At 37.3% G+C, this 27,438-nt stretch overlaps 1 protein-coding gene across 2 annotated transcripts in view; it reads left to right on the top strand.

Moving 5' to 3' along the window:
• Positions 1-2,424: 2,424 nt before the first annotated feature.
• Positions 2,425-27,438, top strand: part of LOC132044736 (alpha N-terminal protein methyltransferase 1) — a 29,298-nt gene continuing 4,284 nt past the window's right edge. The window contains exons 1-6 of one of the 2 annotated variants that reach the window (XM_059435239.1): positions 2,425-2,603; positions 2,686-2,751; positions 5,316-5,393; positions 10,100-10,219; positions 15,239-15,340; positions 27,191-27,245. In XM_059435239.1, the coding sequence (XP_059291222.1) occupies positions 2,472-2,603; positions 2,686-2,751; positions 5,316-5,393; positions 10,100-10,219; positions 15,239-15,340; positions 27,191-27,245 (553 nt within the window). In that variant the 5' untranslated portion in view covers positions 2,425-2,471. Of the gene's footprint in view, positions 2,604-2,685; positions 2,822-5,315; positions 5,394-10,099; positions 10,220-15,238; positions 15,341-27,190; positions 27,246-27,438 lie in introns of both variants that reach the window. The other variant, XM_059435238.1, reaches the window with a different exon arrangement.

Below are 27,438 nucleotides of genomic sequence, written 5' to 3'. Positions count from 1 at the left end.
CATGAGATGTTCACATCTAAAGCAATATACACTTCGCGAATTGAATGACATTCCTTTATAAAAAACTGTTTCATCATCTTGAACATGGCTGGGTTTGTGACGATTGTATGCACACGGTGTATTACTCGCGAAGTTCGGGTATAGGGATCGGCTCACTGACTTCCGTGGGGCTTCGCATACATATTATCTGAAATATCCATATCCGCCTTGCCGAATTTATCATTTAATACATCTTGTTGGTCTTGAGCTAAATTATGATTCTCGACGGGCTTCCAACCACGTATACCCTTAAAATGGGCCTAGCTACATCTTTCAAATAAGTACGCAAACGACTCGATCAGTTATCTTAAAGGCAATAAATTCTACGATTTTCAAAAGCTATGCATGTAAGTGATGACAAGGTCTTTCGGTTCCTGAAGTTAGTTCACAATAGTTAATGATTAAGTTCACAAAAATCATCAAACTCAACATCTCTTGGGACGATCATCGCTATCGTCTCTAACATGTGACTACCCTTCCATCGCCAAATATATCGATTGTTCACCTCGATCCATTCACCGTGGCAATCCACCTATTATTATTGAGTCCCTCATTAATGGTGCACCGAAGATATTTTGTTTTAAGAAAATCGAGTCATGATCGGCGCAAGTCAAGGCCACTTAAATTTATGATTAAGTTAATTATTGAGTGGTTTTTTAAAATTTTGGACCCAAATAGTTAACTTAATCACAATTTTGAGCGGCCTTTGAGCTTGGATGTTCAAAGGCTGTCACAACTAGTAATTACAATGCTTGAATGTCAAGTGTTGAAATTACTCTAGGTAACCGACTTTGACCACAACCCAGAGCCACTTAAAATTTATGATTAAGTTCATAATTGAGTGATTTTTTCTGTAATTTTGGACCCCAATTAGTTAACTTAATCCTGACTATAAATGGCTTCTTGGAACAAATAACTAACTTGTTGCAACAAGAAGGTTACTAGTTGCAAGAACTCGCTTATTTGTTGGAGACGACTTCGATTTTGTCTCTTGTCTCATATCAAATGGAACAACTACATGACTTGTTGGAACAACTAACGTACTTGTTGCAACAGAGTATGTAACTTGTTCAACTACTTGGTAACTTGTTGGAGACGGAGTTCGGTTTATGTGTTTGATAACAAAATGCAACAACTAAGTGACTTGTTGGAACAAATAACTTACTTGTTGCAACAAGTAGGTTACTAGTTGCAACAACTCACTTATTTGTTGGAGACAGCTTCAGTCTCTGTCTCTGTTTCATAACAAAATGAAACAATTATATATGAATTGTTAGAAGCGGCTAACGTACTTGTTGCGGCAAGTATGTAACTTTCCAACTACTTGATTACTTGTTGGAACGCTTCGGTTTTATGCATTTCATAACAAAATCCAACAAGTGACTTGTTGAAACAAATAACATACTTGTTGCAACAAGTAGGTTACTAGTTGCAACAAGTAGGTTACTAGTTGCAACAATTCACTTATTTGTTGGAGACAGCTTCAGTCTCTGTTTCATCCAACAACTGTAAAATATGTCCAACGGTATTTGTAATTGATCATGACAAGTATCATACTTGTTGCAACAAGTAACTCGATTGTTGGAAAGAGTAAACTCTCAACGGATTACGTTGTGCATAAAAGTCTGTGTTGTTGTAAATTATGTATTCACATTTTTGTAATTGTTGCAACGGATTTACTAATCTGTTCTGCAACTTAAACTTCATAATTTATCAACAACTCTTTGCGAAACACTAGGACTACAACGGTTGATGCAAAAAAGTTGAAGCTACGACACGCGACTTTAGAACTTCTTTGACAAGCTCTTCTTTGTAACTACAATCTAGGAAAAATCGACAAATAAAGCAACTATACCCGGATGAACAATTGAAAAAACGATATTGTTTAACTTACCAATGGACGAAAACACTTATGAAGTAATGCCGATACACCAATGACATTGATCAAAAAATTGTAAAATCGGATGATTTTTTTTTCTTGAGCAATGGCTGATGAAGAAGAAGAAGAAGAAGAAGAAGAAGAAAGCAGCACGAAGAACAGATGGGAAGAACAACAATAGAGGAAACGGCGCTGAAGAGGATTTTTTTTCCAGATTTTTGTATTTTAAGGTTTATAGTGGTTGGGTCAAAATGTTAAAAATAAAATTTTAGGATAAAGTGTTAAAAGTAAAGTTTAGGGTCAAAGTGTTAAAAATAAAACTTAAGAGCAAAATATTAAAAATAAAGCGAGAGGGCAATATAAAAATAAAGCGTAATGACGAGTTTAAGCCATGTCATTGTCAAATTTAATCACCTCTGCTCAATAATTAAAACTTGAATCAACTTCCTCCAGTTTTAAAACTAAAACATCACCTATAATTAAATTATAATTAAATGCCCCCTCTCACTTTGTAGCGCCGAAATCAGGAGCAAGGAGAGCGTTTCGTTCTCAAATGGAAATCGGCGGATTAGACTCTGACGGCCGTACGTTTAGAAACGCGGAGGAGATGTGGACAGAAGAATTAGGGCATGGTGACCCCCACAAGAAGTCCCTTTGGTACAACAAAGGCATCAATTACTGGCAAGTAAGTCCCCTTTTTCCATCATCTATTAGTATGTTATTGCATGTCTTTTGTTGTGATTTTTCTTTGATGGTCGTATGTGAAGGGTGTGGAAGCCACAGTGGATGGGGTGCTGGGTGGATACGGCCATGTGAATGCGCCTGATATAAAGGCAAGTGAGGATTTTCTCAACACCATTTTGGCCGAAAGGTTCCTTGATGCCCGCCATCTTGTAGCTCTCGGTATGTAATTAGAGCTCACTATTACATGGTACCATACAACATTAAGTGTACTTCTTAGCAAAAGCTCCCCAAATAATTTGGGTTTGGCATAAAAAAAATGTTTTAGTACAATATTTTCCTCAAGGGAAGTGTTTTTCAGTGTTTACGCAATACTAGGCGCACGCTAAACCGTGCCACAAATAAAAGCATGGTTTTTAAGTGGAGAAGGATAGAGGGTCGAGGCATTATTCACCGGCTTTCGAACTGTAAGAATGGATTTCGTGGATTTCTTGCTTATCAAAAAATTGTTTTTCAATGTTAAGTTACCTTGTAATATGGAAAATGTTATTTTGAGGGAGAATATCCCCTACCAAAATGGGGAAAATGAATTCCTTTACTTATTGGGGAAAGTTATGCTCCACTACAAATATTTCAACTCCTATTCAAGTTTACTTGTTTCAATCAACATTTGGACACTGTTGTCAACATTTAATATCCAGAAATAATGTGTTCATCCCCTTCATACACCTTGTACAATGACCACAAATCAAGTACTTTTATATCTACAACATTGAAAAATGATCCAGAAGATAATTTAAACAATAACAACTACTATGTTTCTATCCCAAACAAGTGGGGTGGGCTGTATGAATCCTCATTGCGCATGTTCTCCATTTAAATTCATCTCAGAGCAACATTATGCAATATAAAAATACTTGAAATTCTCTATATTTTCTACTGGCTCTAATAGATATAAAAGACTCCTAGAAACAAAAGGTTAAGGTCCTGCACCATGAAAACGAATTCTGGTATTTAAGTAAAGAGGGCAGAGGGGAGGGCCCATTATCCCCAAATTCCGAAGGCTGTGGTTGAACTTAATGGTTGGCCCCAGACAGATTTTTGGTCATAAAAAAGAATTCCCGACTAACTGGTATTGCCTATATTATTTTTCCCATTGTGCCTTATCGCTTACTAAGTTTGCACTGATTTCGAGATTGTAGGCCTTTCGAGACAATTTCCTTTCATGTGATTGTAGGTCTATCCCGTTCTCTTTTAACATCTTCACTCACCGTGATTTCACACCTACACACCAGTTTATCCAAAGGTTGACACAAGACGTAACCAAACCATCTTAAATAACCTTCTATCATTTTATCTTTAATTTCTGCTACTTGCACCTTTTGGCATATGTGTTCTTTTTTAATTTTGTCTGAACTTGTATGATCGCTCATCCATGTTAGTATGCAACACTCATCTTATGGATGTGATGGACCTAGAAACCCAACATTCACTCCCATATAACATTACTGGTCTTATAACTGTTCTGTAAAATTTGCCTTTAACTTTGGTAGACATCCTTGTATCATATAACACTCTAGTAGAGGTTCTCCTTTTCAACCATCCGATTTTGATTCTATATGTAACATCTCCATCAATCATTTCATTATTTTGGAACGATGACCCTAGATATCTGAATTACCTTGACTTACAAGCAAGCAGGATGTAACTGCCTGGATGGTCATCCCTTGCAGGTCGTTTGTATCTTTTTAGTACCATCTTGGTACATTTTCAATAAGCCTTGCCTTATTAAAAAAAAAAAAAAGGAAAAACAGAGCCACAATTCCATCTAAGATCACCTCAATGTTGTGGTTCTTATGTTGACTTAGAAAATGATGTCGTTAGTGAAATATTTCCCTCAGAAATATTTTCCATGGAAGCCACCGTAAAGCACCAAGATTAGAACTTTACAGAAAGCAATCTCTACACCATTACTAAACGGTATAGATGAAGTTGTCTCTTTAAGTTAAAGTGTTCTGACAACTTGTTACGCCCTTTGTTTTGTTTTAAGTGAAATGTTTTCCTTTTTAGTCTCTTTAGAAAAGAATACCTTTCTAAATTTGGAAAAACTCCAGTTTCAAACTTCTCATTTTGCTATTGCTATCATTACACCATTACTAAAGGGCTAAGGTGAAGTGTCTTTGAGTTAAAATGTTTTGACAAATTTCTTACACCCTCTGTTTTCTTTTATGTGAATTTTTTTCCTTTTTATTCTATTTCAAAAAGAATAATATCTTTCTGTATTTAGAAAATCTTTAGCTTCAAACTTATCATGTTAGCCCTAATAATATGCTTTTGTAGCCACAGAAATGTCATGTCATATTTAAGACCACAAATTCCAAGGGTACTTTTGCTAGGTGCCAAAAGTCTCTTTTTTCTTAAAATTCGCGCCCAATCAAATATTGCCATATTAATTGAAATGGAGGGGAGTATTAGACAAATTTATTTACTCTGCTATCAAGGGTTTTAAGCCAACTCTTAAACCAACTTGTGCAGCCTATCTACACCTTAGTACGAAGTTTAAAAAGAACTTGAGCATTACTAATGGCTTATTAAGAAAACCCTCCTAAATGCTGATTTTAATACTTGTGGGAACTCTTTGTTTGCCTCAAATTGCAAAATTGATAAAAATTGTATAACATATTTTCAAGTTTATTGGTTTATAATGTGTGGACAGTTCGCTTCAACTGGTGCAGATTGTGGATCTGGAATTGGAAGGGTTACTAAGAATCTTCTTATACGATATTTCAATGAGGTATATACTATTTTTGTGTAAATATATTGTGATATACAGTTGAAGAAGATATTCTAACATTTTGATCTTCTTGATAAGATGTTATGTTAAACTATGGTGCAAATAAATTCGGTCAACTATCTAAGCATTCATGCAGTTTGGATTAACCTTCTAAAAAACTATCTAGGCTGAAAACAGCAGCCCTATCATATAGTTGGTGTTGTCTTTGGCTAATGAATGGTATATTTCACGGTAATTGCATTCGTGAATATAAAGCAATAAATTCCAGATTGACCGAATTGCTAATGCACATAAAAGAATGAACAACATTGACAAATTAGTAGTGGGTGGGGGGTTTACATTATTACAAGGGCAGATGCTATCAAAAAAGAGATTGTCAACTATTATGAGAAGCTATACACTGAAACAGAAAGTCACTGAAGAAGAGAATCAAGATTTGATGAGGCCTTTTGAACCTCAGGAAATTCTGGAAACAGTTAAGGCCTGTGCAGGTGTCACCTGAGCCCGGTGGAAGGGTGGGAAGTTATTGGTCCAGATGTAGTAGCTGCAGTACAAAATTTCCATGGCCAAGAAGTGTTTGAAAGAAGTTTCAATGCCACTTTGTGGCACTTATCCCAAAGAAGGTGGGAGTTGTGGACCTAAATGATTTTAGACCTATCAGCCTCATTGGTAGTGTCTATAAAATCATAGCTAAACTGTTAGCTGAGGGGTTAAAGAAGGTGATACATAGACTAGTTGATGGACATCAGATGACTTTATAAGGGGAAGACAGATTATCGATGCAATACTCATAGCAAATGAATGTGTGGAGGCCAGACAGACAAGTAAAATCCCTGGAGTCTTATGTAAGCTGGATATCCAGAAGGCATATGACCATCTAAATTGGGATTTTCTATTGGGAATACTCAAGAAGATGGGCTTTGGCACTAAATGTGTCAGGTGGATCAGATATTGCATCAGTACAGTGAAGTTCTCATTCTTGATATATAGCTCACCAGCGGAGGGGGACCCTCTGTCACTACTCACCTTTTCTATTCATTTTAGCTATGGAGGGATGAATGATATGCTGAAAACTGCTAGAAGTAATGGGTGGATCAGGGGTTCTAAGGTGAATAATAAGGTTGGCAATAATCTGGAAATTTCTCACCTACAATATGCAGATGGTACTTTGATTTTTTGTGATCCTGAGATGGAGCAATTGAGAGTACTGAGGGTCATGTTCATCATCTTTGAGGCCATCTCTGGGCTTCATATCAATTGGGAAAGAGATTTATCTATCCAGTAAATAATTTGGAGCAGATTCACGTGTTAGCTGATCTATTGGGAGGGAAAGTGGGAGACTACCCACAATATCTTTTGAAACTAATTTTTTTTTTTTTTTTTGAAACTAAGAGACTACCCACAATATCTATGGGGGCAAAAAGCAAATCAATGTGGATATGCAGTGGAGTGATCTATGTTACTCGGATTGATTTGCAGTGGAGTGATCTATGTTGCTGCATATCCCCATTGATTTTTGAAGTATCCGACACGCACCCGTTAGATGGGTGATGCCAGGTAACACAAAGGGGGCACCTAGCAGTTGGGATAGAGAAGGTCTTTTGTCAAATGAGAAGGAGAGATGGAGGGTTGTCCCTGATGTATTTGGTGGACTGTATGGAAAGAGAGAAACCAGAGATGCTTTGAAGATAAGCAAAACAACATACAGAAGCTGAAGATGAATTTTTTAGCTCTTTATTATTTTTGGTGTAAGCAGGAATGCCTAGTGCGCACAGAAGATATTTTTGATGTTTTGGACAATATGTAACTAGCAATATAGGAAGGAGTTTTTTTTGCTATAATCTGTAATGTTTTGGTTGGGGGACTATACTTTTATGGTATAACTGTGGCTGTGGATATATAGAATGTTACCATTATAAAAAAAAGATTGTAAATAAGCAATATTTGACAAAAGTGATTTGTTACCAGAAATGTGATCAGAAGCGCCTGGTCCACAACCAATGGCCCAAGGGTACTAGATTGTGAAACACAAGCAAAAGAATTACAACAGAAGTATTAGGCTGACCTGAGGCTACTTGTGGAGATTTCTGCTTACTTGCTCTCTACTGGAGGAACTCATTATATTCTCCTTCAGATAAAGAAAATCCCTGATTACTTGCTCTGAGCAATATGAGCATTCTTGGGAGGTAGACCATGCTGAGAATAGCATACATCATGAGTGTGTCCAAGCCTATGACAATACCTACACTTAGATCTAGATCTTCCAAAACGACCTCCGCCTCCTCGATTCTCCTTAGATTGAGATGTTTGATTTTTTGTGCTTTGAGAGGCGAAAACACAGGAATCAACGGTTGGTGATGGGACCACTGTGTGATTGGGAGGCGCAGCACGACGAGGTAAACGAGAGAATAGTTCATCAATTGTAGGAAACGTAGGACTAGCCAAAATATCACGCATCAAATCAAGGTCAATAGGAAGTCCAACAAGTGAAAGAACTAGAAACAACGTCTATCTTTGCTCCTGTTGTTTTTCAACATTTGTGGTGACTGACATCAACCTCTCAAATTCCTCCCAACTGCTTGTACCTGTCTCAAGTAAGTAGACATATCTAATTCCTATTTTTTTTAGGTTTGTCATTCGGAGATATCACATCATAAAATCGAAATATGTTATTAGTATATAAAGACTGAGCCTTTTTCCAAACTAAATAACATGTCTGGACAAGGTTACCAACTTGGAATCAATGGACCGCCCCATGATGCTACTTAATTTAGCATCAACCTTATCCCACTGTGCTTTGGTCTTCTCATCTATCTCACTGGCCTTTTTCATTAAGTGATCTTGAACACCTTGCCTGGCACAATTCAACCGAGGAATCCCAAGCTAAATAATTTGAACTTCCAATTAACGGTTCAGAAGTAATCATAAGGCTTGAACTTCAATTTCACATTTTTGGAATTAAAGACATCAAATTCGAAAGACACGGCTCAAAATTTCAAGACAATCTGACCAAAGGAAAAAACTCCAAGTTTCCACCAAGAAATAGAAGTCAAGAAGCTGAAATAGGGCTGGATCTTGCAGGAAAACTCGTCGGGAAAAATGGAAGTCATCGGAATTCTAAGAAAATTGTATAGGTTTGCTCGGAGTTGAGAATTTCTTGAAAAAGGGGTCTTAAACAGCTTGGAGTCGTCGGAACGCTATATCTGGCGATTGAAATCTTCTTCAAACTTGTAGGAAGTGCTTTAGAAGAGCTGGGCGACCTCAACTGAAGAGGAACTGTCTTGAAAAAGTGCCGAAAATCACCTCATGCGCCGGGCGTGTGGTGTAGATCTTGCCGGAGACAATTGCTTTTGCCGGCGCATGGGAGCTCCTGGAAGGGTTCTGCCGGCGGGGTTTTGTGAGTTATTGTCGTGGAAGGGTGGTGTACCCCGTGCTGGTGTTGGTTTTCGCACAACACTGATGGACACGGGGTTGAAGCAAAACAACCCTATAAAGTCGCCGGAATTTGACGCACGACGAATGTCTTGACTGAATTTTCTTTCTCAGATGTTTCTCACCAATGCTCCGATACCATGAGAGAAATAATGGAGAAAAATATTACTGAATTGTGTATCTACATTATTACACTCTATTTAGACACTACACTATAATCCTTTTCGACGTAGGATCCTATATACAATCCTATTCCTATTCTAACAGACTATTTGGAAGGAAAGGAATGCACGAATTTTTGAGAGCAAGCTTGAATCCGAAAAGATTATTAAGTACAAATGCATCCCTTACTTTTTTAGTGTAAGATGGCTATTGCAAATGATATCGAGGCTATGATAGACTTCTTGATTCATTGCGTTGACCAGTAAGTATCTTTAAAGCATCTTCTGGTTGTGGACTTTTTAATACAAATATCTTTAACTATAAAAAAAACATATGCCTAAATTATGGTTTCACCCTAATTTTTATTTTGATTTCAGAAATCATTGTATTTGTCTCGAATTTCTCGATCGATTTGGTCAAAGTACCCAAAATCGAATGACCATATCCGGTACGGATCCACACCCATGTCATGTCGATACGGGTGCGGCACCGAAAGTGAAGAGTCCGTGCAACTTAGGTTGTAACCTAATTCCTTTTTGTTCTTTAAATTTTATTTAAATTTATAAAGGATTTGCACACTCGCATTTCATTGGGGGGCTTATCAGAAATCGGGTTTCTTAAGGTAGGCTGTAGGCATCCTTCTTCCCTCTTTGTTTTATTGGTCTTTTATTTTTTTTTATTTTTTTTTTATTTTTTTTGGAGAAATAGTTTGGTAAATGCTATAGCTACTATGCCATGCAGTGTGCATTTGCAATTAACTAAGTTTTGAATTATGTTTTCTTCTATAGCCTCTTCACACTTGATTGCTTTGTCCCTGGTCGCTAAGATGATACTCTGTACTATTTAGTTTCCTAGCATGTAATCCTTTCTTGTGTACAGTAGTTCTCTTCCACACCCACCCCATAAAGTGGTCACATGGCATATGTAAGCAACATGTGTATTCTGCCCACCATTTTGCATCATAATTTTTTGCTGGCATCTCATCTGGATGGCTGTGGTTTCTTCACAAACATGATAAACGACTTCACCTGCTTAAGAAACTATTATTCCTCAGATTTAACTTCAGTTAATATTCCTTTGACTAAAAATTGAAATGTTTGTCTTTTTATCAGGTCGACCTCCTAGAGCCTGTATCACATTTTTTGGAATCTGCTCGGGTAAATTTGGCTCCTGAAAATTTAATGGTGTCAGAATTGCACAAAGCTGCCAACTTTTACTGTGTCCCACTTCAGGTACAGGCTTAAATTTCATTAGTCAGGTAGATATATCAACTCAAGTCTTGCAAAGTACAATGTGCGTGAACTGTTTCGCAAAAGACATAACATGGTGATGATGAAGTGTCAAAATATAGGAGTATTGAACAAAATCAAAATACTACCCCCTACCCGCTCAAAATAAGTAATTTCTAAAATAAGAGATGAATAAAACACAAATATGCGTTGTAGACATGGAATACGTTAATAAAAATATCCCCCCTCTTAACATATTAAGATTTTAGATGAGGTGGTCACACAATTTATCATGGTAATTGAGTAGGTAGAGGTCCTAGGTTCGAGCTTACGGCTATCCGTCAATAAAAATATTTCCATGTGCGTATCTCATTAAGAAGAATCAGACCTCCACATGAGGGGGCTTGTTGTTAACATAAAAAGAATTTCACCTCTTTTACAATCTAAACTTTTACACAAGTGGTCACACTATTCGACAGAATGGGTTTATACAAGAGAGGTGATAAGAATCATCTACTGTTTGCTGGATTTCAAATTTGTTCGATGGACTTTTGTGGACCTACCTGCTCAACTTATATCCTGATCTTAGAATAGCAACAACCCTACTACTAGTTTACTACAGTTTTTGTATGCAAAGATATCATCAAGCTTCAGATTCATCAGAATCAGGTGATAAGAGAAAATTTTATCCTGTAATTGTTGTTTTAGCAGTCCAGTGTCCGTATCATTTAACTTGTGCAAGCCCTAGGAATAACTAAGAGAACAACATCATGAAGAGTTTGCTGGATTCCTGAAATTGAGACTTCAGTATGGCATGGATGGTGTTTTGCTCTTGTATGAGTAAGTTTCAAACATTTAAGTATAACCAACATTATCACGGTCCAAAAAACAAAATAAATATGGCAGTACAATATTTAGCCCCCGTTTGGCCATAAGAATTATTCACTTTATTCCGGAATTTTTTTTCACTTTTTTCCAGAATCAGCGTTTGGCCATGAGAATTCCGAATACAACTTGAAGTTGTATTCCGGAATACCAAAAACTCAAAAAACTTGTTTTTCAAATTTTTTTCACTTTTTTCACTTTTTTACAACTACATTTCACCAAAAACTACAATTTCAAAAACTATGGCCAAACACAACTTCAACTCCAACTCCAAAATTCCAAAAAAAAGTGAATTTTTTTTTGGTATCTATGGACAAACGGGGCCTCAGTCTATAGCTTCAGGGATTTCTAGCTTTCATCGGATAACTTTATCAACATTGTCTTGGTGGCCTCATCTGACTTGATATAATTTTTAACATGAAGTTTTTGCTGTCTGGTTTTCTACTTATAACTAGAAACGATCAAACCAGTTTACTTCTTCACTTTCTGTTCCTCTCTCCCAGAACCGCACAATAGATTGCTATGAAAAATTGGATTGCTAGGTAGTTTGGAAGGTCCCATCTCCCATGAAGTTCTACTTCTATACAACATCACTCTTGGTTCTACATCTTTGGAGTGCTAATAGTTGTATGCCTGGAGTAGCTTAGGGAGCTCAAATCTTGTTCATTATGCCCTTATTTCCCATGCTAAAGGAGCTGTATCTTGCTTTTTAATTTTTAATACAAGTAGTCAACAGCAACTACACCTCAATCCAAATCAACTTGTGTCGGCTATGCTTTTTCTTTTTTGAAAAAAAAATGATTATTTTATTGATGTAGATGGATCTAGTTCCATGTATAAGAAATATAAAAAAAGAGAACTTAGTCAAAGTGCAATTATATACTAATTGGATTTTATAATTGTTCAAAAGTATACATTAGAATATAAATGACCTTCTAATATGTACACACGATTTTTTAACCCCTTAAGGAACTCTCTGGGCATTCACTTTCCAAATAGTTCAAGTGAGTTCCAAAGGAGCCACTTTCCATGCATAGATCCTCCTTTTCCTTCGAAATCCAAATTAATAACAAGTCATTAACAGTGACCAGCATTACTCATTTGATAGCAAGCATAATTATGTTCCACACCAAAAGCTCCATATAATAGTGAAGTAGCAGGAGTTGCTCAGGCATTGCCCCAGACCATCTTTGTTTTTGAAACTTATCCCAGCTTCATTTGTTTGAAGCTAATGTTCATAGAACTCCCTCTTTAGATTCATATACCCCTCATAGGTCCTAGGCAAAGTGATCAGATGAATCCGTCTCTTGGACTCTTCATTAGACCTGTTCATAGTCTCCACCACGAGTAAAAGTGATCCGATCATTCCTCTACTCTTTCTATTATGGGATTCCAAATACAATGGTTACAAAATGATCCTAATAGTGGACCCAGGTAAGCCTCGAGAAGCTATCCAACCTTATGATTTAGTTCCTGTTATCTGTGCAATGTTTGTGTCTCTTTCAATGTGAAAATCTCACTCTTGTTTACGTTGATATTCAATCTTGATACTGTTTAGAATCGTAGTTTACTTTCTTCATCAAATGTTGCACTGGAGCCATCTATATATTCGAGAACACTATTGTGTCGTTATCTTGGTCAATGTTTCCATCACTAGAATAAACAGCATAGGAAACATTGGATCCCCTTGCTTTAGCCACATTGATACCCACCAACGCCCCCCCCCCCCCCCCGCAAAACAAAAAAAAAAAAAAAAAGAAAAAAAATATGTTCACCAAAGTTAATCAACTTTCTCCGAATTGTACCTTTTCTGTACGAAGCTCAAAACTCCTTAATTGACTATGTGCCTTTGTAATGGCTCACTGACTGCTGGTAGTTGAACTTGAAAAGGTGTTCTCGGTGAAGCTTGCCTTAGGAAAATCTCACATTGGAATGGGAGGAAAAAGTTAGGGGCCATATAAGGGTGAGTTTAGGATTCTATAGAGGCACCTTTTAGGTTAAAGTTAAAGGGAAAAAATCGTGTGGCTCCAAAATTTGGGAAGAGCTTGTGATACCTTGGCAGTTGGACTAGGGTTGTTATAAGTGGAATTACAGCTGGTATATCCCCTAGTATAGTGGTGGGGAAAAACTTTAGCGAGGATGCTTAGTCCGTGAGGGGAAATGGGAGTGAGTATAACAACCCACAAAGCTCTATCAGTTGAACTTGAAAAGGGATTCGCTGGGAGATTCTTTGGGAGATTCTTTTAAGGCAAATCGCACATCAGAATGAGAGGGGAAAGTTAGAGACCATATAAAGCGAGTTCATGATTCAACTGTTGAGATGCATTTCAGACTACACCCCAGAAGACAAAATCGTGAGTCCTCAAAGGTTGAGCCGGAAGGAAAAATATCTTGGCAGTTGGGCCTGAGCTGTTACACCTTTCTTTAATCCACGAGTCTACTAGTGCATTAACAACTATTGCAACATTTACAATTCGTCATTTTTCAATGAATGCATTTGGGGAGGTTGAAGCTGTCACATCCATTGTTTTCTTACATCCGATAGAGAGTACCTTAGCAATAGTGCAACACTCATTTAGATGCTTCTTGCTACACTCAAAGGTTCAAAATTCGTAATAACATATCCTTCCTTGATATGATTGTTACGTAGGGAGCATTTACACTCTTTTCAAAATTTCCAGTGGCTTGAAAAGAATGGACTGCCTCCATAGCATTTCGCTTGCCCAAACTTTGACATGTGGAAGATAGCTCAAAGTGAAACCATATGCACCCCTATTCACGCATAGAGCCTTATCTTGCTTAAAAGTTCCTGCGAAACTACAGTTACCAATTTAAAAAAAAAAAAAAGTGTTCCTGCGAAACTCGCCATTACCCCTTACCTTCACACAGTGTGGGAAATAGGATATATATCCATCTAATTTTAGTTTCGTTTTTTCCACTTGCCTCTTGAATCGTCAAATCGGAAACGTGTTGCTTTCTATATTAATCTTTTTCTTCTTTTTCCCTGCGGGGTGCATAGGCAGCAGGTAAACAATATGCTTTAGCAATTGAGCTGTTTATTTCTCTACATAATTACTCTTGAAATCAGGTGAAAGAAAGAACAATTTGTGGTAGGAGATATTGCCAATCTGTATCTCTTGGAACATGGTCATTTCAAGTAATGAAGTCCTTATTGCGGGTCTCTTAATATTTGATAATGTGGGTCATTTGGATGGAGAGAAATAGTAGAGCTTTTGAAGGGGTGGAGATGAGATTTTGCTCGGTTGAGGAGTAGTCTTCGATCTCTTATTTTCTTTTGGTGCACGCAAGTAGTTCCTGTTTGCATAGAGGATTGGGTGTCTTTTGGAGAGAACCTTATTTTGTAGGTTTATCCTTTTTTGGTATACTACTTGTATACGGCCAAGATGGCCTTGTTATTATTAATGAAAACTTTTACCTGATAAAAAAAAATACATATATAGTTGATACTATGATTTCTGGAAGGAGAAAACAGAGACAATAGTATGCTGGCTTGTCACTTCTGCTGAGAACAAAAATGATTCCCAACTTCGCGTTGTTAAGAAGTGGAAATAGATTCTTTCCTTTTTAAACTTTTCTTTTGTCTTGTTCTCCAAGAAACCATTTCCTGCGGAATTTGATTTTTTAAGAGAAATTTCTTTAGGTGTTTCCATACATATCTCAAAAGTCAGTTATCTCTACTCATTGCGTGTCATCATGAGGCATTAAAACTCGTGACTGATCATTGATTTTAAAAGCGAATCTCACTGGCTCACCATATCAACCTTTGGTTATATTACTCTCTTATATTCAAACGATTTGATTCGAACCTGCATTTATATTGATTTGAAACATTTTTCATGGTAAATAAATACACATACATATATTTATAAAGGTTTATTTTTTTTCCTTGAAACTGGTAACTGTATGTATAAAGGTTTATGTATATAGATTTGCGATCCATCACCTGCTTAACTTTGGGTGTTTTAAAGGTCAATCTAGTGGTACTTAACCGGCTCAATTGTGCTTGCACTTTGTTTCTACATATTTGAAATGGAAAGATTGACATGGTGTTTGTCAGTTTTTAACTCTTCACTTTTAGGCCATTGTTTACTCATTGTTTTCCTTTTTCTTTGTAAGGAATTTACTCCTGATGCTGAAAGATATGATATTATTTGGGTTCAGTGGTGCATTGGGCATCTTGCAGATGATGACTTCATTGCATTCTTCAAGAGAGCAAAGGTGAAGTGATCTTTTAAATTTAGTTTTAGTAGGGCTTGATGGTAATAAGTAGCTATTACACTAATCACATGTCCATGTCCAGTATGATATGAGTATTTTTGCAAGCTTCAATTAGCTTATGAAACATGCGCAGTAGTGCAGAAAAGCGACAAGGTCTATGGGGCTTGAATAAAAAATCAGAAGCAAACACATGCTCCTTCGAAGTGAAGTTGACAATTTTTAGAAAATTAAATGATACAAAGCATACGTGAATCTATTACTATAATAATCAAATTACAATTAAAATGACAATTCTTTGCATCCAATATACATTAATGCGATATTGATGCTACTGCTTAAGGTTGTGATTAAAAGAACCGAGGGCTTTTCTTTTGGATCACTTTGTACGTTATTGTTTAAAGCACACGCTTCTCTGAAGCGCATGGCTTCACCGATGAAGCGATTCGAATCACTACATTGCTTCAAGTGACAAAGCAATGAATTTTAATAACCACTAGTATGAGTTATCTATTACTTTGTTCAAACGATGCAACATCATAGTTTTTTTTTTTTTTTTTTTTTTTTTTGATAATGGTAACAGTTAACTATATATCCACAGGTATACTACATCAAAAAGAATGTAGTCCCCCTTTCAAAATGTTACACCTTACAGCTTGACCTCCTATCTATATTCTTCCTTACAAGTAATCTAAAACATCAAAAATATCTTCAGTTTGACCTAAAACTTCCTGTTTACACCAAAAATAGTATAGAGCTAAACAATTCATTTTAAACTTCTGTAGGTTACTTTGTTTGCCCTCAAAACATCTCTGATTTCTTTCTTTCCATACTGTCCACCAAATACATGCTGGGACAATTTTCCATCTCTCTTCCTGTCTTGCAGCATTGCCATCTCTCTTCCAGCAGCTAAGAACTCCTTTAATGCTCCCTGGTTTCACCCACCTGATTTTCCTCAGACTGATGAATATCTTGCATAACTGATCTGCCCATTTGCAGTGTAAAAAAAGATGGTTGATTGTCTCTGCTTGTTCCCCACATAAATAGCATCTAGAGCACAACTCGAACCCCCTCTTGTCTAAATTCTCATGAGTCAACACTACTTCCTTTGCCAATAGCCAGGAGAAACAATTTACCTTGTAAGGTATTTTAGTTTTCCATATCATCTTCCATGGCCATCCTACCTCCTGGTTGTTTGATGTGTTCAAGTCTCTGTAAGCAGAATTTAAAGTGAACAAACCTTTGTTGTCTATCTTCCAAACCATAGTATCTCTTTCTCCTGTTAAATTATTGAATTGATCAACTGTGGAGTAGAAGGCCGCTATTCTTTCCATTTCCCAGTCATTTAAATGTCTTCTGAGGTGTAAATTCCAACCTTGTCCTGTCCATAATTCAGCAACTGTAGCTTGTTGTTGAAGGCATAATGTGTATAGATCTGGATAGAGTTGCTTTAGAGGTTCATGACCAATCCACTTGTCATCCCAGAAGGAAACTTTCAGGCCATTGCCAACTTTGAAACTGGATCTGTTTAGGACTAAAGGCCATAGATTTCTGATTGTTCTCCATACACTACAACCATATGGTATTGTCACCACATTTGTCATCCAGCTATTCTCCATACCATACTTTGCAGAGATGACCTCCTTCCATAGCATATTGTCTTCCTTGGCAACAAAATTCTCAACCACCCCAACTACTACCTCCACCGTTACAACTACCACCGTCGCTCAACCACCACTGCCAACCATCACTGCCACCACTTGAACAACCATTGTCACCAGCCACCACCACTAACCACCACCTTACAACCAAATAATAGTGGATATAATTCTTAAATTATTTTGTTTAAATATTATATTTATTAACTTTTCAATAAAGATAAATTATAAACATTTAGTTTTTAGATAATTCAAATAGGATTAATCATTCAGTATTCAGATCTAAATACATCGTAATATTCAAATATATATTCAGATTCAAAAATCTTAATAAAAACAAACAATCCCTTAGTCCTCCCCTATACATTTATTTTAGGTGTCTCTTTGTCATCGTTGTCTTCTACATTTCTGGATTTGTAATGCCTTTTCTTCTACCACTATTGCTTCTCGACTTTTTAGTTTCCTTCTTTCTGCTTTTATTTAGATAATAATGACTCTTTTATCATCTAGTATGCGACTGCGTCTCTTTCTCTACTTTTATTTTTTGGTAATTAAGTAACTTTTCATTAATCACCAAAGTGGAATAGTTACAAAGCATAGCAGATTTATACACAATCTGCCTTGTCTAAGAACATCTGTATCTGTATACTACTGTCAACCAACAAACTAAACAAAACTGGTCTCACTCTCATGTACTGAAACTTGTCACAGTAACTAATATTTACATTTGCTAAGCATCACTCTGATGCAGCCTTCTGCCCTGATGTTGCTGAGATATGCTATCTACCTTGCCAAAGCCTCTACTACAGTGGACTCCTTCTTTTCAAAAACTCTTGTACTCCTTTCAATCTACAGAGTATGGATGAATTCAGCACAAATAAATTTGATTAGTTTAGCCATATAACTCCTTCCTTTGGTTCTGTTGATGATCCAATGGTGCATTTCTGTCCATGTCATGGTAGTTGAAGTTGAAATTTGAAGCCGAAGGGTGATCTGGAAGATGAATCTTTTCCCTGGAGCTGGAACAACTTGTTCTTCCTGACCCGATTCAACGCTAAAGAATGGCTTGTCCCTACCATAAATTATTCATATTTTCCAAGGAAAGCATCGGATACCTGATAACTCCCATAGCTTTATGCCTTTATCCAATAGCTTGGTTGAACATCATCTTAAAGATTCTTATCACAGATATTGGTACTCATCCTTTATAATGGCCAAAATGTGTAATGCAAGAGTTACCCTCTCGGGAAAAAGCAAAGGGAAATACGAAAGATTTATACTTGTTATTTTTCTTTATCTTTGTCTTATCTATTTTCTGTTTTGGTTGCTTTAGTCTATAATTGTCATCTGCGTGTGGGACATGGATTTTCTGAACTGTAGTTTTGAAGAGAATACCTGACATGTTCACTTGTTCTCTAGTAAACAACTTGTGCTTTTTCTGTTTCTCCAATAAATCAGTTAAACAGCTTGGGTTTTTTTCCAATTCTTACGCCCATAAGTTTATCCACTAGCTTGGTCGAACATCATCTTAAGATTCTTATCTCAGATATTGGTGGTCATCCTTTATAATGACCAAAATGTGTAATACAAAAGAGTTACCCTATCGGGAGGAAAAAAAACAAAGTGTAATGCGAGTTATACTTGTTACTAGTTGTTGTAAGCCCGGGCACAACTCAAGGTATAACAACAACAACATGCCCAGTGTAATCCTACAAGTGGGGTTTGGGTAGGGTAGAGTGCACGCAGACCTTACGCCCTATCATGGGAGGTAGAGAGGCTGTTTCTGATAGACCCTCGGCTCCGATAGACCCTCGCCCAACTCAAGGTAAAAAAGTAATAATTCTGTTTAAAGGATATTTGCATCACGTTCTTAAATTTCCACCAAATCTCTTATTTCTTCTTATTAAAAACAATCGAATCAACTCGAATTACAATTAAGGATATATGTTATCTAGAAACCTGTTTTTTCTTGTGAGTCAAATCCCAAATCCTCCAGCGCATTTTCCAATCTTGTATTCTTCTTTTGTGAATCCCAAATTGATGTAACACATGTCATATTTGAGTCTTTAAGAGACCTACTTAAAACTCATATCAACACAACAAAGAAGCAACTTGAATTCCCCCCATTTCAACTTACATGACTTATTTTTTCATAAGTTAAAAATTTCACGACTTTTAACTTGCTGATTATGGCCTTTAGAATGACAGGTTCTATATTTGTCATAAAGATTAAAGTGAACATCTAGTATGTATGTAACTCTTATAAATGGAGAGCAAGAAAGTACTGGTATAAACTCTATTGCAACAGTCAAATGGATCATCTTTTACCATTTTAATAACGCATATTTCAAGAAAAAACATTTAACCTATATTATAAATCTACACCACATCAATTTATTTGACAACAGTGGCCCTTATTATATAAGCAGGCAATAGGTTAACACACATATAGAGTTCAAGCTTGGAATTAGATGATTGGCATGGACTTTTTTTTTCCCTTCACCACGTCATTTGGGTGCTTTTAACCTTGTTATCCGTTTTCATAAATATGTTTTCTTCTCTAAGTCTTTTGGTTGAAAAAATAGTGAAATGTTCAAAGTTTTCACTAGAAGTGCATATGAATACACACTGAAAGAGATGTGGAACAAGAGAATGATAGATTTCCGATCTTTCTCCTCTTTTTTCTCTGTTTGGAAGATTTTCATAACAACAAACAATCCACAAGAAAGAATAATGTAACAAAGGAGATAAACTTACTGAAGAAAGGAGTTGCAAGTCTCAAAACAGACATTAGAAATATATGAAGGATGTTCTGGAGCTTTTAAAAAAGTAGACCATCTTTGACCTTTTAGTACTAACAACTTGTTTGGATGGTTGTTACCTATTGTATTGTATTGTGTTAGTTTAAATACAATGTTTGTTTTTGATTGTCACTTGATTTTTATAGTACCATATCGTTAAATCCATCATTAGGTAACGACGAAAAGTCTCATTTTATGTAACGACCGATTTGGTGTGTTCACGCCGTAACCTTATTTATTTTTTCTCATTTGTGTTTACTTATTATCTAATAATCATATTTATATCCCTTATCGTACTTTTTTATGATCTTTGTACACCATATCCTACTTTTCTTGTAGGTTTATCTTTCAAGTTGTTGATGTCTAACATTATGTAACGACGGGAAACGATACAATCTATCCAAACGTTATATTTATAAAAAAAATAGCGTACAATACAAGACAGCATAATACGAGTAACAACCATCCAAACAAAGTGTAAAAGAACTAATTTCATACCAGTGTTATCAGAAGCGTAAAGCGCAAAAAAGCTCTGAGGTCCGTTGGGGTTTAAGCCCAAAGCGCAAATAAAGCGTGAGCTTTTTGACAAAAAAGGCGCAAGTGGAGAATATATACAAATATATATGTTTAATCCAAGACTAATAATTATGAGCATGAAGAATAGTCGCAATGTTTCTTCTCTGTCTTAATGTTTCTCCCAGGCACATTTTTCGAGGAAATGTCTTAAAGACACTTTTAGACTCCCCCCTCCATCTCCGGTGATCCCTCTGATCACCGGAAACCTCTTCTCTCATCTCTCTCATCTTTTCTCTCTTTCTTCTCTTTCCTTTTCTTTTTATTCTCTCTTGATTGCTAACAATGGATGATGCCATTTACTTTGCAATAGGTTACAAGTCTTATGATATCACTAAAACCACTGGTACGACAGGAGAATGGTACGACTGGACTGAAAGAAGCAGAAATGCTATAACAAGAACAACTTTCAACAAGAAGACTATGGAATGGATCACTATGACTCTGCGGGAAGCATCCAAGATGAAAGGGAATAGGGTGAGAAGATGGAAGAAAAAGGACAACTTCTCAGAAGTCTTTTGTGCTAGGAACTTCAACAAGTATGGGAGATATATCAGTCTGATTAATGTAAGGGGCAGAAGGAGGTCGGTCATAATTATTCCTGAATTGACATTTAATTCAGGTTGGGTATTCATTGCGGAGAAAGTTGACAGATTCATCTGCAGTCACACAGACAGGAGAAAGATGGAAGAAAGCAGACTGGCTGATAGAAACATTCCTTATGCAGAAGTGATAAAGAGCAGTAAATGGACTAACAGGCAGGACAATGTCACAAAAGCAGATTCTACATTGAAGAAGGGAGAAAGAATTTGCATTAATGACAGCCCAACAAACCATAGTGTAACATTAAAGAGGAGCTTAGTAGGCCTGTTCGAATTTAAAGCAGGTGAGCCACCAACTTTATTAGAGATTAGAAGATGGGCTAGCAGCTTATGGAAGCAAAGCCATGGTTTGAATATATATGAAATGGGTAATGGGTCTTTTCTCTTCGAGTTTGCTTCAAGAGAGATTGCAGAGCAAGTTATTGTAGGAGAATGGGCTTGGAGAAATTTTAAGGTCAAGCTACAATGGTGGAACCCAAGAATAGGTGCAGTGGAGGAAAATAATAGACCAAGCTCAATTTGGATCAGAATAGTAGGTTTACCCCTACATTTCTGGTCTCAGAAAGTATTTAGAACCATCGGCGATCACTGTGGAGGCTGGATGGAGACAGAAGAAGAAACACAGCTAAGGAATCACCTTAAATGGGCTCGGATAAAAGTCAAGGGTGATGGGTCTGACATTCCCAAGGAGATGAGTATTGAAGATGATGATTTTTGCTATACCATGCAGATTTGGACTGAAGCACCAGTAATGGTGGTTACCGGAGCTGGAGATTCAAATCATTTTACACATCAGTCAAAAAATAAATATCCAGTGGATAAAGAGGTGGGTGACTGCACCTTTGAACAGTTTGACAGATGGAAGTGATGGGAGCCCATGTGAGAGCACAGGGGCACGTGGACAGAGAGAGAAAGCTGGCAAAAAGCAAGTGGGCTTGGGGTTTTTGGGTGCAGTCCCTTCACAGAAACCAAGCCCAAACTTTCTTGTGGGCCAATCATCCAAAGCCCAAGCCAATGTTTCATTTAAACCAACAGGAAAGACATGTGAGAGGCATGAGGAAGCTGTTAAAGGATTAAAAGAGATCCAAACACTGGCCTCAAAATTTCTACTGGCTTTCAATGAATGGGAAAGCACTGCTGCTCCCAACTCTTTAACTGAAACTCAGTTGAGAGAGGAAAATAAGTCACATTCCGTGGAAATGGAGCAAAGAAGAGAGGAGAGAATTGATCCTGCTCCCTTACAAGAGAGTGAAGATGCCTCAGACAAAGGTGAGTGCCAAATAGAGGATTTCAACTTACAACTCCAACAAATTCATGATGCTGTACCTGTAGCAATGCATGTTCCAAATGATCAGGAAAGTAATGAAATCAAAGCTACAAATTGGGTGAGAGGGGAAATTCTGGATATAAGCAGCAACTATGGAGTAACCATAGAAGGGCTGAGGGAGAAAACACAAGCCTTGCTCATGAAACTTGATGCAAGGAAGGCTGCAAGTGAAAAAGATCAAGAAAGGAGGAAGAAAATAATTGTCTCCCCAAAAAGCAGAGGAATAGGAAAAAATGAACTGAAGAACTTACAATCCAGCTTGAATGAAGAAGTAGAGGGAGTTAGATGTAGAGGGAGAGTACTTGCCTTGTCTTTCAGATGAATGTCAAAATAATCACTTGGAATGTGAGGGAACTTAACAAGATATCCAACAGAAATCTTGTTAAGACTGCTATGCAAAAATGGAAGGCAGATGTTTATTGCTTTCAAGAAACAAAGGTGAACAAGGAGGTGGAGGCTATTGCTAAACAAGTGTGGCCTTGCAGGTGGATGAAGTGTGGTTTCATTGAAGCTATTGGTAGTAGTGGTGGGATCCTGATTATGTGGGATAGCAGGGTTTGGAGCGGGAAACATATAGAATCTGGGCAATACTCTATTTCCTATAAATTTGAATCAGTCCAGAGTGCCTTCAGTTGGCACCTAACAGGGGTTTATGCTCCACATACAAGAATGGAAAAGCTGGAATGCTGGGAAGAAATTGCAGCTGTCAGAGAGTTTTGTGAAGGGCCTTGGGTAACCTGTGGAGACTTCAACACTGTCCGATTCATGGTGGAAAGAAGAGGCTGTAGCAGGATCACAAATGTGATGAATGATTTTTCCAGCTGGATAGAAGAACTGGAACTGCATGATCCCCACTTAAATGGTGGGAGCTTTACTTGGTTTAGGGGAATTAATCACCGCAGTGCAGCGAGAATAGACAGATTCCTATATTCTATGGAATGGGAGGAAAGCTTCAAGAACATCAGACAGAGAATTCTGCCTAGAATTGTATCTGATCACAGTCCCATTGTCCTTGAATGTGGGAACTGGGAACAGAAGAAAGCAAGTTTCAAGTTTGAAAACTGGTGGCTAAAGGTGGAGGGATTTAATGAGTTGATCCAGAACTGGTGGAATGATTTCCTGGTAGAAGGGTGCCCTGATTATATTTTTTGTTCAAAGTTAAAGATGCTCAAACAGAAACTCAAGGACTGGAGCAAAACAACCTTTGGGAACTCACAAACAGGAAGAACAGTCTTCTCAATGAACTAACTGAGATTGACTTGGCTCAGGATCAAAGAGAGCTGTCTGAAGATGAGATGATGATAAGGGCAACAGTTCTTGCTGAATTGGAAGAATTGGCTAAGAATGAGGAAAGCAGTTGGAGGCAGAAGTCTAGAATACAATGGCTAAAGCAGGGGGATAACAATACAATTTTTTTTCAGAGAATGGCAACTGCTCACAGGAGATATAATAACATAGACAGATTGGTGGTAAGGGGGGAGGAAATAACAGAACCAGCAGAAATCAAAATGGAAATGATAGAGTTCTACAAGAAACTTTATTCAGAAACTGAAGAATGGAGGCCATCTTTTGAACTTGTAGACTGCCCAAAGATTTCAATTGAAGAGAAAAATTGGCTCCAAAGGCCATTTACAGAAGCAGAAGTTTTGCAAATTGTAGACCACTGTGATGGTGACAAAGCACCTGGGCCTGATGGTTTCACTATGAGTTTCTTCAAAGCATGCTGGGCAACAATAAAATATGAACTGATGTTGACTATCCAAAACTTCCATCAGAATGAGTTTTTTGAGAAATCCCTTAATGCTACATTCATAGCTCTTATCCCCAAGAAGCATGGAGCAGAGGAACTAAAAGATTTTAGACCTATAAGTCTGATTGGGGGGGTGTACAAAATAATCTCCAAGTTGCTTAGTGAGAGGCTGAAAACAGTGATGGATAAATTGGTGGATGTCCACCAAATGGCTTTCTTGAAAGGAAGACAAATTTTGGACGCAGCTTTGCTAGCAAATGAGCTGATGGACTCTAGGGTGAGGCAGAATACTCCAGGAATTCTATGTAAACTGGATATAGAGAAGGCTTATGACCATGTAAACTGGAGATATCTCTTGAAGATTCTCAAGGATATGGGATTTGGCAACAAGTGGTTGAATTGGATTAAATTCTGCATATCCAATGTTAAATTTTCACTTATCATCAATGGAAATACTGAAGGATTTTTTAATTCTCAAAGAGGACTGAGACAGGGAGATCCTCTCTCCCCCTTCCTCTTCATTTTAGCCATGGAGGGGCTCAATCACATGATCAAGAAAGCTAAGACAAATGGTTGGATGAAGGGTTTCAGGGCTCTAACAAATAGGGGTCATGCCATGGAAGTAACTCATCTGCTGTATGCAGATGATGCTCTGGTCTTTTGTGAAGCTGAGGTATTACAAGTCAGGCATCTGAGGGTTATTCTTACCATTTTTGAAGGTATTTCTGGGCTGCATGTAAACTGGCACAAAAGCCATCTTTTTCCAGTGAATCAAGTTGGGAACCTGCAGGAGATAGCTGAGAACTTAGGCTGCCAAGTGGGATCTCTGCCCACAAAATACCTGGGCCTGCCCTTGGGTGCTAAAAACAAAGAATTGGAAATTTGGTGTGAGGTGCTGGAAAAATGTGAAAGGAAGCTGGCTAGATGGAAGAGCCAGTATCTATCTTTGGGGGGCAGAGTGACACTGATAAAATCTGTGATGGATGGTCTTCCTTCTTACATGATGAGCCTATTCCCAGTCCCAAAAAGCATTGAAAAGAAGTTTAACCAACTGAGAAGAAGTTTCCTCTGGCATGGTAACAAAGAAAAGAAAGGTCATAATCTGGTGAATTGGGATGATGTGACTCTTAGTAAAACTCAAGGAGGTTTGGGGATAAAGAACTTAAGTATACAGAATAACTGTCTACTACTTAAGTGGCTATGGAGATTCTGCTTTGAAGATAGGGCCCTCTGGAAAAGATTCATTGCACAGAAATATGGTCTTCTAAATCAGTGGACCACTTTAGAAGTTGATGGAACCTTTGGGTGTAGTGTATGGAAGACAATTAGAAGGTTGTGGCCCTTGCTAAATAGTAAAATGCACATAAAAGTGAGGAATGGACTAAAAACAGTTTTTTGGAATGAAAAATGGATAGGAGATGCTAGTCTAAAAGAGATGTTCCCAGACTTATACATCATGAGCCTTCAGAAAAATGCCACTGTCTTTCAATTGTGGAGCAATCAAGGGTGGAACTTGATTTTTAGAAGAGCCTTGAATGATTGGGAAATAGACAGAGTAACAAACTTGCTCCAGATTTTATGTACCTTCCAAGGCACCTCAATTGGCCCTGATAGACCGGTCTGGGAGCTGCATAACAAGGGAGATTTCACAGTAAAATCTTGTTATTGGAACATGAATAGCAATCAGTTAATGCTAGTAGACTGGCCTTGGGAACTAATCTGGAAGGTCAAAGTTCCTCATAAGGTTGCCTGTTGTACATGGTTGGTGATCAGAAGAGCATGCCTAACTCATGAAGTGTTACAGAGAAGAGGTACTCAGATTTGCTCAAGGTGTTTTATGTGTGGACAAGAAACAGAGATCAATGGTCACCTGTTCCTACATTGCAAAACAGCTGTAAATCTGTGGAGCATGTTCTTATGTTTACTTGGAGTGAGTTGGGTCATGCCAAAGACCACTTTTGAACTTTTGAACAGCTGGAAAGGAATTGGAAAAAGAAGATCTAAGGAGAACTGGTGGGAGAATATACCAGCATGCATCTGGTGGACCCTATGGAAAGAAAGGAATGCAAGATGTTTTCATGATAATGGCAGCAACACTCAAAAGATCAAGATGAAGTGCCTTAGTTTACTTTATTTTTGGTGTAAACAGGATATGGTGGGGGAAGTAGAATCTTTAGTTGATTTTATAGGACATCTGTAAGCTGTAGTTTTTTTTTTTTTTGTTGTTTCAGGGTAGTTTCAGCCTACCAAGGGATGTAAGATTATACCTCATCACCATATGATGAGTTTTTTGTTTGAATACAAAGTTACCTTTTACTCAAAAAATAATAATTATGAGCATGAATAAAAATATATGGACAATGAAATTGAAAAGAAATTGTGATAAAGTGAAATACCAATTGTTTGGTGTCGCTTCTTCAGGACACGCTCATTGGCAAGGAACAGTATGTCTTAAAGCCTTGATGACGACACTGAAGTGCACATTAAGCGAGGCGAAGCGCTCAACATGTTTTGAGCCTTGCTTCAGGGCTTAAGCGCGCCTTTGATAACACTCTTCCATATGCAACCTAATTAAGGACAAGCTGTTTTTCAAGATAAGATCAATGTTCTGTTTATTGAATGACATTTTATATATATCTTCTTTTGACATGGGTAAAAGCTCAGAGAATAATAAATGTAACTGACAGAGTAAAATATACTAAGGACACATGGCTGTGAAAGTCGTCAAACTCCTAGTTCCGTGGAGACAGACCAACTGTCAATGTGCATTTCTTTCAATTTGTATTGTTCGGGTTCTTTATAATGAAAAGAAAATCAATCTGATTGATAAATAGGACATGTGGGGTTTCAATGATGGTTCTTAAAATTCTTGCAAAGTCCAAATTGCTCTCTCTGAGGACGACAAAAGCTCTTGGATTTTGGCTTATATATAGTACTGTAGTAATTTGTCTTTATCTATTTTCTGTTTTGGTTGTCTTTGTCTATAGTTGTCACTTGCGTGTGGGGCATGGATTTTCTGAACTTTAGTTTTGGAGAGAATACCTGACATGTTTACTTGTTCTTTATTAACAACTTCTTTTTTTGTTCTTGGTTTCTCCAATAAAGCAGTTAAACAGCTTGTGTTTACTAATTCTTTTTCCAGCTTGGCTTGAAACCTGGTGGACTTTTTGTTCTGAAAGAGAACATTGCAAGAGCAGGTAACATCTCTTTGAGTTCTCTACCTTCTGTTAGGTGGAAATTAATTTCACCTACTTCTTTTTCCTATTATGTTATTTCATTAATTTGGTTACAATTTTCGATTCTGTTACACTTTTTATTCCAACTTGAAGTTCCCGTTCTGCTATCCATTTCATGCAACATAATCTGCAGCTTGTTCATTCAGCAATACCA

This window comes from Lycium ferocissimum, unplaced genomic scaffold, assembly GCF_029784015.1.
Source record: "Lycium ferocissimum isolate CSIRO_LF1 unplaced genomic scaffold, AGI_CSIRO_Lferr_CH_V1 ctg5139, whole genome shotgun sequence".
Lineage (NCBI taxonomy): Eukaryota > Viridiplantae > Streptophyta > Magnoliopsida > Solanales > Solanaceae > Lycium > Lycium ferocissimum.
This window is presented reverse-complemented; position numbering and strand designations above follow the sequence as displayed.